This window comes from Homarus americanus, unplaced genomic scaffold (assembly GCF_018991925.1).
Source record: "Homarus americanus isolate GMGI-L3 unplaced genomic scaffold, GMGI_Hamer_2.0 scaffold24694, whole genome shotgun sequence".
In the NCBI taxonomy this organism is placed as follows: Eukaryota; Metazoa; Arthropoda; class Malacostraca; order Decapoda; family Nephropidae; genus Homarus; species Homarus americanus.
The window spans coordinates 534,630-548,436 of NW_024732780.1; the positions used below are offsets into that span (position 1 = coordinate 534,630).

The 13,807-nt window shown below is 38.7% G+C and overlaps 1 protein-coding gene across 1 annotated transcript in view; it reads right to left on the bottom strand.

The window, feature by feature from the left end:
- Positions 1–10,863: 10,863 nt before the first annotated feature.
- LOC121868943 (SET and MYND domain-containing protein 4-like) overlaps positions 10,864–13,807 on the bottom strand; it is a 123,838-nt gene continuing 120,894 nt past the window's right edge. The window contains exons 6-7 of the mRNA XM_042369975.1: positions 11,034–11,133; positions 10,864–10,897 (exon numbers count right to left, since the gene is read on the bottom strand). Of these exons, the coding sequence (XP_042225909.1) occupies positions 10,864–10,897; positions 11,034–11,133 (134 nt within the window). The remainder of the gene's footprint in view (positions 10,898–11,033; positions 11,134–13,807) is intronic.

Consider the following 13,807-nt stretch of genomic DNA (forward strand, 5'->3'; position numbering starts at 1 on the left):
ATTCCTTTAATACTCTGGTAAATATCTCATCGGAACCTGGTGACTTATTAGGCTTTAGTTTGTCTATTTGCGAACTAACATCGTTACTAGTCACTACTATCTCGCATAATTTTTTTCTTCGCTATCTCTGTATAGAGTTGGTGCTACGGGTATCATGTTTAAATTTTCGGTGGTGAAAACTGTTGAAAAATATTTATTCAGATTATTGCTCATTTCTCCATCGTTATCAATTAGCTCGCCGGTATCTGACTGTATTGGTCCAATCTTTTCTCGTGTTTTAGTTTGATACATTTGATTGAATCCCTTGAGGCTTGCCTTCGCCTCCCTTGCTATCTTCAGTTCATTATTCCGCTTTGCTTTTCTTATCTTGGTCTTAACCCTACCGGCCAATACCTTATAATTATCTCGGAGGTAGACTTCACCACAATATATTCTCCTACCTATAGCCTTCCTTTGTCCAATAATATTCTTTAATTAATTATTTATCCATTTAGGGTCATTGTTGTTTGATCTGAGTTTTCTGTATGGTATGTTCTGCCTTTGAGCATTAAGTAACTCATTATTTAAATTGTTGTGGAACTCGGCAACCTCAGATCTCGTTATCAAGTCTCCCGGTAAGGTGAGATCGCCCTCTGTGGGTACATTGTGAGAGGTCACCTCATGTGAGGTCATGTAGGTCACCCCCAAGCGTGATACCCCTTCTCTCAAGTGCCTCTTCAAACTATCAAAGCTTGCCCTTCTGAAATCTGGGACTTTAGTGGAATTTTTCTTGAGGCTGCCCTGAAATTCTAACTGGAATCTAATTTCTTTGTGATCGCTGTTAACAGGTTCATTCCCTACCTCGACATTGTTAATGAAGTTTTCTCTGTTTGACAGAACTAAATCGAGTACATTATTACCCCGGGTGGGTTCGGTTATATGTTCGCTTAGGAAATAGTCCTGGATGGTTTCAAGAAAATCCTCTGATTCTGAGTTACCCGTAAGGTCAATCCAATCTAGTTGGCTAAAGTTAAAGTCGCCTACTATGCAGACTATGCTATGTATGGAAGCCCTGCACATTTCATCCCAACTAAGTCGCTCATTAACTCTATCAAGATTAGGCGGTCTATATATTACTCCTGTGATTAATTTTTCCCTACCACTGATTAGTTTTATCCATCCACATTTTTTATATTCTGTTTTGTTTTTATTACCTTATTTATTTCACATTTCAGTTTATCCCTGACATAGATTGCTACTCCGCCTCCTTTCCCAATCTGCCTATCGGTATGGAATAATTTGTAACCTGCAATTTGGTATTCGACAGGTAACTCACGTGAGTCTAGGTTTATCCATGTTCTGGTGAATGCTATTATATCGATTTTTTTCGGTACATGCCAACGCCCTCATTTCATCTATCTTGTTTCTCATACTTCTACTGTTTGCGTAGTAGACATTTATGTTTGTCCTGTTCTGAGTCCTCTCTTTGTCGCCTTTATGTTTTAACTCCCTGCCTAATTTAGTTTTGCCATAATTCCTAGCACTATTTCCCTGTAACCTTTCACTTTGTTAACCCGCTCCCACTGCAGTTTCCTCCTCCCCCGTGCTCATATGTTTTCTTAGCAGTTTAAAGACTTCGACATCTTTCGAACTGCCCTCTGGAGAGAACCAGCCAGGGTTACCACCCCATCCCTAGACAGATGCACCCCATCCCTTGCATAATGGTCCCTTCTGCCGTAGAAATTGTCCCATTTGTCATTGAATAGGACTGACATTGACTTGCAATATCCGTCAAGACGATCGTTGACACCAACTGCCCTTGACAGCCATTCATTGCCAACTCTCCTTCTAGGCAGGACACCACATATGATAGGGATCCCTCCCTTCGACCTAATACGTTCTATAGCTGTCTTGAACTTATCAAAAAGCTCCTCACGCCTACACCAGCCAATATCATTGCCTCCTGCACTAAGGCAGATCATGAGTTTGTTCCCATTACCAGACAAGATATTGTCCCTGTCAACTATATCCCCCACCCCAGCTCCTGGCAAATATCCCCTCATCCTATTTTTATTTATACCACAAAAAGCTCTGTCCAGGTACAGTACCTGGGAATCGCCAACAATTAAGGTTTTCGTACCTTCCTTGTCAGTCTTGTCCTTGACTATGCTCACGTCCAATTCGTCTATCAAAGGACTGAAAGGGTTGGTACACTTAGCTGTTGTTGTCGTATTCTTGGTGGGTTTTTCCACCACCTTGGTGTGTTTTTTCACCCCAGTTTGGTCGTCCCTCTCCTCACAACCTCCCATTCACCTGAGTTTTCGTCAGACACAGGCTTTCCTTGTCTTGTCTCCCCCTTCATCCTCACTACGTATCTCTTCCTTTAGTTTCAAGTTTTCTTCCTTGGTCCACTCTAACTATGCCCTCAGAAGGGCAAAACCCTGATCACAAGTAGCTCTAGCCATTACTGACAATTAATCCCCGGGAGCTAAGCCTGCCGTGACCTTTCCTCTAGTGAGGTCAGAACACAACTGACAATGGTTTTAAATTAGACAAAAATATGGGGGCAGGTGGTAGAAGCGGTACCGCTCTTGCCTCGCAAGCAAGATGTCACGGGTTCGATTCCCGGGCCGGTGGAAGTTGTTTGGACATACTTCCTAAACCCCCATTAGTCCCTGTTCACCTAGCAGTAAAGTAGGTACCTGTTGTAAGTCGAAAGTTGCGAATTCGTATTCAGGGAAAGTTGTTGGAGCTTCCAATAACTTGATGACATAAAACCATTGACTCTTCAGGCTTCTACGCCCTGAACTCATGAGACATAAAGGCAAGCATGAACTTAGCATGCTTCCTTGTTGGGCGCTGTAAACGCTTCTGCGCTTCACCTTACACAAGGATGTAGAAAAAAAAAAAACAGACAAATTTAGATTTAGGCGCGAAATAGGAAAACATTGGTTTGGAAATAGAGTAGTGGATGAATGGAACAAGTTACCAAATATCATCATAAACTCGAATATGCTGGGCAGCGTCAAACATAGGTTGCACGGATATGTGATCAATAGGGATTCGGTGTAAATGGGACTGGCCAGTATGGGCCAATAGGCCCGCTGCAGTTTCCACCATTCTTATGTTCTTATGTTTTATCTATATATAAAAAACAAAGAAGTATGTCTGTGTGTTTGTGTGTGTGTGTGACTGCACGAGAATCTTGGAAACTACTTTACCGATCTGTAGTGATGATGGATGGTGTTATATGTAGTGATGATGGATGGTGTTATATTTAGTGATGATGGATGATGATGTTATATGTAGTGATGATGGATGGTGTCATATGTAGTGATGATGGGTGGTGTTATATGTAGTGATGATGGGTGGTGTTATATGTAGTGGTGATGGATGGTGTTATAAGTAGTGATGATGGGTGGTGTTATATGTAGTGATGATGGATGGTGTTATATGTAGTGATGATGGATGGTGTTATATGTAGTGATGATGGGTGGTGTTACATGTAGTGATGATGGGTGGTCTTACATGTAGTGGTGATGGAAGGTGTTATATGTAGTGATGATGAATGGTGTTATATGTAGTGATAATTAGACAATATAATAATAAGAGTTTAATGCTAAAAAAAATATACTTTGCTGTACCGTTGTTGTGAAAAACATGGTGAAACTTACATACACCGTTAATGAAAAATTGATGGAAGAAGTTTTGGGGACTGAACAGCGAGACCATGTGGAGCCTCCCGGAGGGTGGCATCCTACCGTTGCCTAGCGAAGGAAACTTCATGTTTTCTTTTTCCTCGTGGTTGTCAGCATATACCCGGATCACGCGCACCTACAGTGATTTATTTGCATATATATATATATATATATATATATATATGTATATATATATATATATATATATATATATATATATATATATATATATATATATATATATATATATATATATATATATATATATATATATATATATATATATATATGTTGATAAATCACACGGGACACGGGAAAATGGAAACAACGGAGTACTATTTTCTGTCTTTATTCTATGACATCTTCAGAGGCAACTGATTACAGAGAGGCGAAGATACAGGGTGATCTAAAAACATGAGGTCAGGTCATATAATGATGATATCCATACTAATCCCACAATGACACACACACACGTGGAGAGCTTAAGAGAAGATGGTGTGTGACGGACTAGTCAGGCTACAGTTTTGTAAATGCGTCATAATTCACAAATAACTACATATCATACATCAAGATCAAAGTTGTCAAAGCATTTTAACCTGGGCTACTGACAACAAATTTATGTAACATATTATCAGTTTTGAACTGAATACCGGCAGTTTATTGATTTGACCCTAACCTAAATCTAGTCAAACTAAAGTCTTTCTGTGACATGTTATTTTGAATACTTAAGCTTTTTTCCCCAAGCAATGGGTGATTACATATTTTTCCTAACATGAACGAACAAGGCATAATTGCTTTCAGATGCAGTTCTGATATTACATTTTATGTTGATTCTGGAGCTGCAGTGTTTTCCTGTCTGGATCCATATATATACTACAATACATTTGCTACATGGAATATAACAAACACGAATATATTCAAATTCCAAGGCCACCTTATTAACATATTGGTAATGGTTGGTCGGTACTTGAAAACAACATGACAAGGAGCTGTAGCTTGAGGGACCGAACTAACGGACAAATTCCATGATAGTAAGTAGAGTCAAATATTCTTAAGTGTAGAACTTTTGTCTGGTTTGAGGAATGAAAGATTTTTTTAGCCCTTTAAAACAAACGATCAACAAAACACAGAAGGGTACCCAGCAGAACGAATGTTTCAATTCATCGTCATTACAAATTCAGAGTCGCTAAATACGATGATATCTTAGGCAGAAAAACTTCGACATTTTGCAGACTCAAGGTGATTCGATAAAAAAGTAGTTGAAACTGTCTACCCATAGTGTGGCTTTCTATATACCTTTAAATTTATGGTTTTGCCATTTCTGTGATAAGCATATCAAGAAATGGAAGGGATTCATTTATTTCTTTCAATTCTTGAATGTGATAATTAGGGACACATATATTAAGCTTGTCTAAAATTCCAATGGGTTACTGTTTCTAGGCCAAAAGACAAAGTAGAACATCATCTACATATCTATGCGCTCTCAAGGAGGAATAAAGCCCACTATATTGTGTAGTAATCTAGACTCAAAAAATCTATGGTAAATAAGAAGGCTTAGAGGAGCAGAGAAAAGACAATTACCCATGTACTATGCCACAATATTTAATAGAACTTCCCACTTAATTTCTGCAAAACATATTGGTTATTGCCATGCATATGTCTCATATATCACTTTCAGGAAAGTATCGTGTTCAATAGTTAAATCTAGCAGTTGTAATTTATCTTTAAGAAAATGAAAGTAAGTCTTTCACAGGTACTCTAGTGAACAGTGAATAATTTACATCAAACTTATTAATTGCAAGGTTCGTTGTGTTTTTGAGTTTATCGAATTAAATCATCAAGCGCTGCAAGGGCGGAATTTAATAGATATTTGGCCCGTAGATACTACCTACCAGCCAATTGATAATTTGTAGGGCAATAGAACCTACAGAACTCACGATAGGGACGTACGGATTATTAAGCTTGTGTGTTTTGATCAATCCATACATAGCAAGGTAAAGTGGGGATTGACGAGAGCTGTTTAGTGAGATCGAAGTTCTTTTTTCAATACACCTCTATTTTTGCACTAGATAACTTATTAATATTTTCCAGGGATCTTCGTAGTTCACACACAATACGTGCTTTCATCACTAAGTAATGAATTCATTCATCATTATTTGATTGTGTTTGTAGTGTTGGAGGAATATAAGTGTCAAATTTTACAGTGTGTCTCATTCATCCCAGTCACAGACGCTATCCTTCCACGGGTCACGGACAATTCATTTTGTTTAGTAGATTTAAGTGTTTTGTGCCGGTTCGATTTTTCTTCAAAGGGCGCTTCCACTGCCATTACCATCTTATAATCTTTAATAAACCCCAAGTCCAGTAAATTCCGACCGGTTGATATATATATATATATATATATATATATATATATATATATATATATATATATATATATATATATATATATATATATATATATATAGACCTGAGTGGACCCCATGCCCTCTAGGGACGGCTCTGGTGAATGAGAGCACACGATGTGGTATATTATTACTGGACAGGACAACACGTGAAGGTGCTATAGGTTTGTAGGTTTAAGAAAATGGACTCAATAATTGTAGATATAAGATGATTATAAAAAAAAAAGAGTCAAAACAGTGCTTACCTTTTTAAGAAAGAAGACCATGTTGGGTGATGACTCTTAGTGCCAGGTAACAGTTCAGGGACACCCCAGAACCCTTGAGCAGGTCAAGGCATACATTCCCAGCGGTGGTAAGACGCAAGAGCCAAATCCCTGCAACGACCACTGCAGAACGCTACTCCCGAGCACCACCGACACGGCACTGCTGCTACCAGTCTGTACATACATCAACATAATGGTTACTGTTCCCAAAACTACCAAGATCATTCATACTGTACCCTACACAGGTGTGAATACTGCCTACAACAAGTCATTCATACTATACCCTACACAACAAGTCATAGATACTGCACCCTATACCACAAGTCATAAATACTGTACCCTACACAACAAGTCATAGATACTGTAGCCTATACCACAAGTCATAGATACTGTCCGTTACCCACAAGTCATGAATGTGTGCTACACACAAGTCTAGATATGCCCTATACCACAGTCATAGATACTGTACCCTACACCACAAGTTATGGATACTATACCGTACACCACAAGTCATAGATACTGCCCTCACAAGTTATGGATACTGCCTTACACCTCAAGTCATAGATACTGTACTACCACAAGTCATAGATACTGTACCGTACACCACAAGTCATAGATACTGTACCTTACACAGAGCCGGCTTAAAGGTTTTGTAGGCCCTGTGCACTTTTTTTTTAGAAATCCCCTTAATTTCCTGATGCACCATTATGTGCCTTATTTTACCCTGACGACCTTCAAACATCACGCCAACACCAGCAACTCATGGCTTTGTTGACACAGGCAGAGAGACGCTGATATGTAAGTTTTTCCGTAATTTTAGGTAATTCTGTTTTATTGCGGTTTTCGCATGTTAAATCTAACAAATATACTCTGTTATGAATTGAAGTTGAGTTGAGTTGCTTATTATTTTGAGGATTGATAAAAACTACATTTTGTTTTGCGTATGTCTAAGAATAAAGTTGTCCATTTATTAATTCGTGATTATTTAGTCCTTTGTGACGTCTACTCAATCAATGTTAGTTTCCGGCAAGTCAGGTTTAAAGGATGTCTAAGCACTAACCAAACAGATACTAAATTTACGTTTATAATCACTTAGTCTTATGACTGCAATGTATTTCTCTCTTGTCAATTTTTCGATTATTTTCATTTACCATGTTGGAACATAAAAGTTAATAGGACATACCACAGTGAAAATACATACATCATATCTCAAATTTCGTAGGCCCCTTAAACCTGTAGGCCCTGGGCACTGTGCCCACTGTGCCCCCTTGATAATCAGCCCTGCTTACACCACGAGTCATAGATACTGTACCCTACACCACAAGTCATAGATACTGTACACACACCAAGTCATAGATACTGCACCCTACACCACAAGTCATGGATACCATGCTACAGTTCATGAATGCTGTGCCCTACACCACAAGTCATAGATACTGTATTCACACAGGTAATGCTGTGCCTACACAAGTCATAGATACTGTATACACAAATCTGAATATTGTACCCTAAACCACAAGTCATAGATACTGTACCGTGCCCACCAAGGTCATTCATACTGTATCGTACACCACACACACCAAAGATATTGCACCCTAAACTACAAACAGCAAAGGTATTGTACCATATACAACACACATATCAAAGATATTGTACCATATACAACACACATATCAAAGATATTGTACCATATACAGTACAACACACATATCAAAGATATTGTACCATATACAACACACATATCAAAGATATTGTACCATATACAACACACATATCAAAGGTATTGTACCATATACAACACACATATCAAAGAATGTTGTACCATATACAACACACATATCAAAGATGTTGTACCATATACAGTACAACACACTTATCAAGATATTGTGCCATATACACACATATCAAGATATTGTATATACAACACAATATCAAGATATTGTACCATATACAACACACATATCAAGATATTGTGCATATACAGTACAACACACTTATCAAAGATATTGTGCCATATACAACACACATATCAAAGATATTGCCTCATATACAACACACATATCAAAGATATTGTACCTATACAGTACAACACCTTATCAAAGATATTGTGCGCAACACACATATCAAGATGTTGTGCCATATACAACACACATATCAAGATGTTGTACCATATACAGTACAACACACTTATCAAAGATATTGTAGCCATATAACACACATATCAAGATGTTGCATATAACACACATATCAAGATATTTGTCCATATACAACACATATCAAGATGTTGTGCCATATACAACACACATATCAAGGTGTTGACATATATACAACACACATATCAAGGTATTGTACATATACAACACACATATCAAAGATATTGTTCACCATATACAACACATATCAAGATATTGTACCATATACAATTCAACACACTTCAAAGATGTTGTGCCATATACAACACACACATATCAAAGATGTTGTACCATATACAACACACATATCAAGATGTACCATATACAACACACATATCAAAGATGTTGTACTGCATATACAATGCACACTTATCAAAGATATTGTGCCATATACAACACACATATCAAAGATATTGTACCATATACAACACACATATCAAAGATATTGTACCATATACAGTACAACACACTTATCAAAGATATTATTGCCATATACAACACACATATCAAAGATATTGTACCATATACAACACACATATCAAAGATATTGTACCATATACAATAGCACACTTATCAAAGATATTTGGCCATATACAACACACATATCAAAGATGTTGTGCCATATACAACACACATATCAATGTTATTATATATACAACACACATATCAAAGATGTTGTACCATATACAACACACATATCAAGATGTTGGCCATATAACACATATCAGATGTTGTACCATAAACACATATCAAAGATATTGTGCCATATAACACACATATCAAGATGTTGTGCCATATACAACACACATATCAATATTGTGCCATATACAACACACATATCAAGATGTTGTACCATATACAACACACATATCAAGATGTTGTGCCATATACAACACACATATCAAAGATGTTGGCCCATATAACACACATATCAAGATATTGTACCATATATACAACACACATATCAAAGTGTTGTGCCATATACAACACATATCAAGATTTGTATATAACACATATCAAGATGTTGACCATACAACACACATATCAAAGATGTTGTACCATATACAACACACATATCAAGATATTGTACCATATACAACACACATATCAAAGATGTTGTGCCATATACAATTACACAACACACATATCAAAGATATTGTGCCATATACAACACACATATCAAAGATGTTGTGCCATATACAACACACATATCAAATGTTGTGCCATATACCTACACATATCAAAGGTGTTGACCTCATATCACACATATCAAAGATATTGTACCATATACAACACACATATCAAAGATATTGTACCATATACAACACACATATCAAAGATATTGTACCATACACACGAAACACTGTATATTGTATCCTATATCACACACATCAAATGTATTGTACCACATTCCACACACATCAAATATATTGTACCATACGCCACACACACACACACACACACACACACTAAATATGTTATGCCACCACTTTAATAATATTGCACTGTACACCACACAGCTGATATACGAGGTCCGACACGAAAATAAAGAGACTGACCCTATAATTCGGGAACCAAGAGCGGGAGGGGGTCAAATAAACGGTTATTGAACATGTTCTAACCTGTCACAGTGGGACAAGGCTCAACCCGATCGCTTCACTCAGTACAAGTGGAAGCGTGTTGAAGTACAGGCGTATTCTTACGCTCGAGAGGAAAATGTCGGAATGCAAAACTGAGCAACGAGTTAACATCAAGTTTCTCGTTAAACTTAAGAAATCCGCGACAGAAACTTTTCAATTATTGACTGAGGCTTACGGTCAGAAGGGAACTACTTTGAAGGCGATCACAGTTGATTTTCTTGATTTGGTAAATAAAAAGAGCTACAGCATGTCTCGTTTTTTTGTGTGTGTCGGACCTCGTATTGTACCACATTTGTGATAGCAGTGAGTGGTTAGGTTGAGTCACCCTTTTACACACCTGTTGTAATGAGTACAATGAGTACCATTCTTGTTGTCCATAAGTATAGCTGAGTAGGGACGCTCTGCTATCACCACCTCACCCCTTTATTTATGTGCCGTGCTGCCGCCAAGTATCGACCTGTGTATGTACTATTGCATTGTACCAGACCCTTATTAATGAACAAACTACAATGAAACATTCTCATAAGAAAGTGCCTTATAAGCGAAACAGTCTCAGTGGAGGCCTTATGCATTTTTGTTAAACAATTTGCTTAGATTACGACAATCTCAGTGCCATACAATTCTGCAAAAGCCCACAAGTATAAACTCTCTACAACAAAAACCCAAGTAGAGTTATCTGCCGTCTCTTACATTACTGGGTCAATTGAATTTGGGATAATTCTGTGGAATGGATGTTTGTAGAAGACATTTAAATTGTGCCCACAAGCCTAAAACACAGTTGGAACCTCTGCACTAGTTCATTATACATAAAAATAACGATGCCTAATAAATTACGTAAGCAGCTAACACCACTGACCTTCTTCTGGTGTAGAGATAGCGCAGCAGAGGGCATTGGGCAGGATCGGACTGTCCACAAAACAAGGTCACTTCGTTGTTACTAGCTGGCACAGGCTCATCTGGTGAACACGAATTACGTTTGGTTCAGTTAAAAAAGCAAAGATCCTGCATGAGAATTTGGTAAGTTTTTGTTTATGATGATATTTTAAACACAGGCAAACAGAGACAGTGAGGAGCCATTTCGTGTGTAGACCCGACCAGGAAAAACTTTTACTCAGTGGGTGAATCAGCCACTTCTAAAAAACCTTTCACCTGTGAAAATTTGGTATTGTAGTTTGTTTCTCTAGGCTGTTAGATGATAAGACCTGGGCGGTAAGGCTCAGCTGCGCCCAGTAATTTAAAGTGGCAATGGTTAACTAAGCAAATACCACATCAGAATAGTTCCTACCAATCTTGTGTTAGGAGTCTAGAGCATTACCAACTCAACCCTCCTGAAATGTACGAAGTGTATAATATTATGGAAAAAAAATCGAAAAAATTTAAATTAAAATGAAAAACTTGTTCATCAATCATGTATTTTCCCACTATACTACAGGATTATGGGAATTAAGAGCAAAACTTTCATACACTGCTATCATTCGTCACCAGAGCCGTCCCTAGGGTATTAGAAGACGTGTCATAGGAGGGAAGATCAGCTAAAACTAATGGCCCATCACTGTTTTGGTAGATTTTAGTGTATATAAACAGAAAATAATTTCAGTTTCAATATTTTGCAACCTTTTGCTAGGTAAATTTTAGCGTGAAATTTATCGAAAATCTAACGTACAGCTGCATTAGTGCATTACAATTAAATAGTGAACATTGCTTTCTGACTTCATTCTTTAACAACCCAACTAACAATATTTTTTCTGTTTCAGATTCTGATGCATTTATAAGTTGATAATATTTGCGATGGCTGCTTGTGTCAGGACGAGGAACCAAAAATCCAGCCATCTCAGTCACTATCTTGGGTCTGGGAGAGAGCTCCTGAAGTCGGAGTTGCCTACATTGAGAGATGCTTTGAGATACTGTGTTTTAATCAGGCAAATCAGTGAAAAGAACCAAAGAACTTACACAAACAAAGACATTGCCAGTGATATGACCAAAGCTGTCTTGGCACAGTACACTCTAGCTATCGCTCAGTTCAAGCCTCCAGTCATAACAAGTCAGAAGAAGATTAGTGAGAGACTGCTAGCCAGTTGGGAAAAGGCAAAAGATATCTCTCTTGGGAGAGGAAAACTTGCAGTTAAGGACAGCTTTTCCAAGCAACTGGACCAGTTATTTGACATAATTACTTGCAAGTGCCCAATTGTTCTCTGTCCTGAGTTTGGATGCGATCGTGACTGTAAATCCGAGGCCCACATCTCCTGTATTTTACAGCGTGAACTGAAGATTCCTGTGATCGAACTGGCATTTGTCAAAGCACAGAGAGAGAAGACTGGCAGTATAGGGGCTCTCATGATTTCCTAGCCAAGATATTCCGGAGTCCAAGAGACAGGAGGCTGCCACAGAGAGACAGAAGAGGAGAAGAGTTGCCGAGGAAAAGAGACTTGAGAAGGCCCAGGGTGAGGTAAAAAAGGCCGATGATTGGAGTCAAGCTGATTCAGAGTTTAATGACTTCCCCATGGCTGATCCGAGTGCTGACCAGGAGAATGGTGACTTTGTCCCTAACCCAGAAAATAATGATCCCAAACCTTCCAGGCATAAGATTCGAAATAGGAAAGATATCCCGAGCATAGCTCTGGCCAGCATGCGACACCACACTGGTCTCAGAGAAACTGCAGAGATAGCAACAGCTGCCTGGATTGACGGTGGTTTGATAACACCTGATGATGTTCACCTGGTGATAGATCATAACAAAGTAAGGAGAGCTCAGGAGAAACTTGTCAGTAACCAAGAAGAGGAGTTTGATAAGGGGATAAGAGAAAATGGAATCAATTGTTTGTTCTTTGATGGGAGAAGGGATGACACTAAAGTGTTCATGAAAGTTGGAGATTCTGACAAGTTGTTCCCTGCCATGGTGAAGGAGGAACACTACTCCTGCTGCAGTGAACCAGGAGGGAAGTATTTGTGGCATTTCACTCCAGAGAAAGATGACATCAGGAAACCAGCTGAGATAGTGGCAGATAACATTGTGAACTGGCTCAGAGAGAGGAACGTAGACCAGACCCTGCAGGCCATTGGAGGGGACAGCACCAACACGAACACAGGGTGGCAAGGGGGGTCATACAGTGGATAGAGCGGAAGATTGGGAGGAAGCTGGTCTGGATTGTTTGTGACCTCCACACCAACGAGTTGCCACTCAGACATCTGATCCAGGAGCTGGATGGCAAGACTCTTTCAAACAACAGATGGTCTGGTCCTCTTGCAAGATGCTGGACTCTGCCACTGAGTTAGAAATAAATCCGAGCTTTGAAAAAATCACAGTTGGCCCTCCACTCGTTGAGCTTGCACATACTGTCATTGACGACCTGAGTACTGACCAGTACTATGGTTTCATGATTTGCAGTGCCATCAAAACTGGGGTCATGCCTGATAGACTTGCTTACCTGCAGATAGGTCCAGTCTCACATACTAGGTGGCTCACAACGGCTCTCAGGTTCTGCAGAATTTGGGTCGCTCATCATAAACTGAAAGGGAACCAGCTTCACAACCTGAGACTTATTGTCCAATTCATCGTGAGTGTCTACTTGCCAAATTGGTTCAACACCAAGGTCAAGTCATCGTTCTCCGAAGGTCCGAGGCATGTTCTCT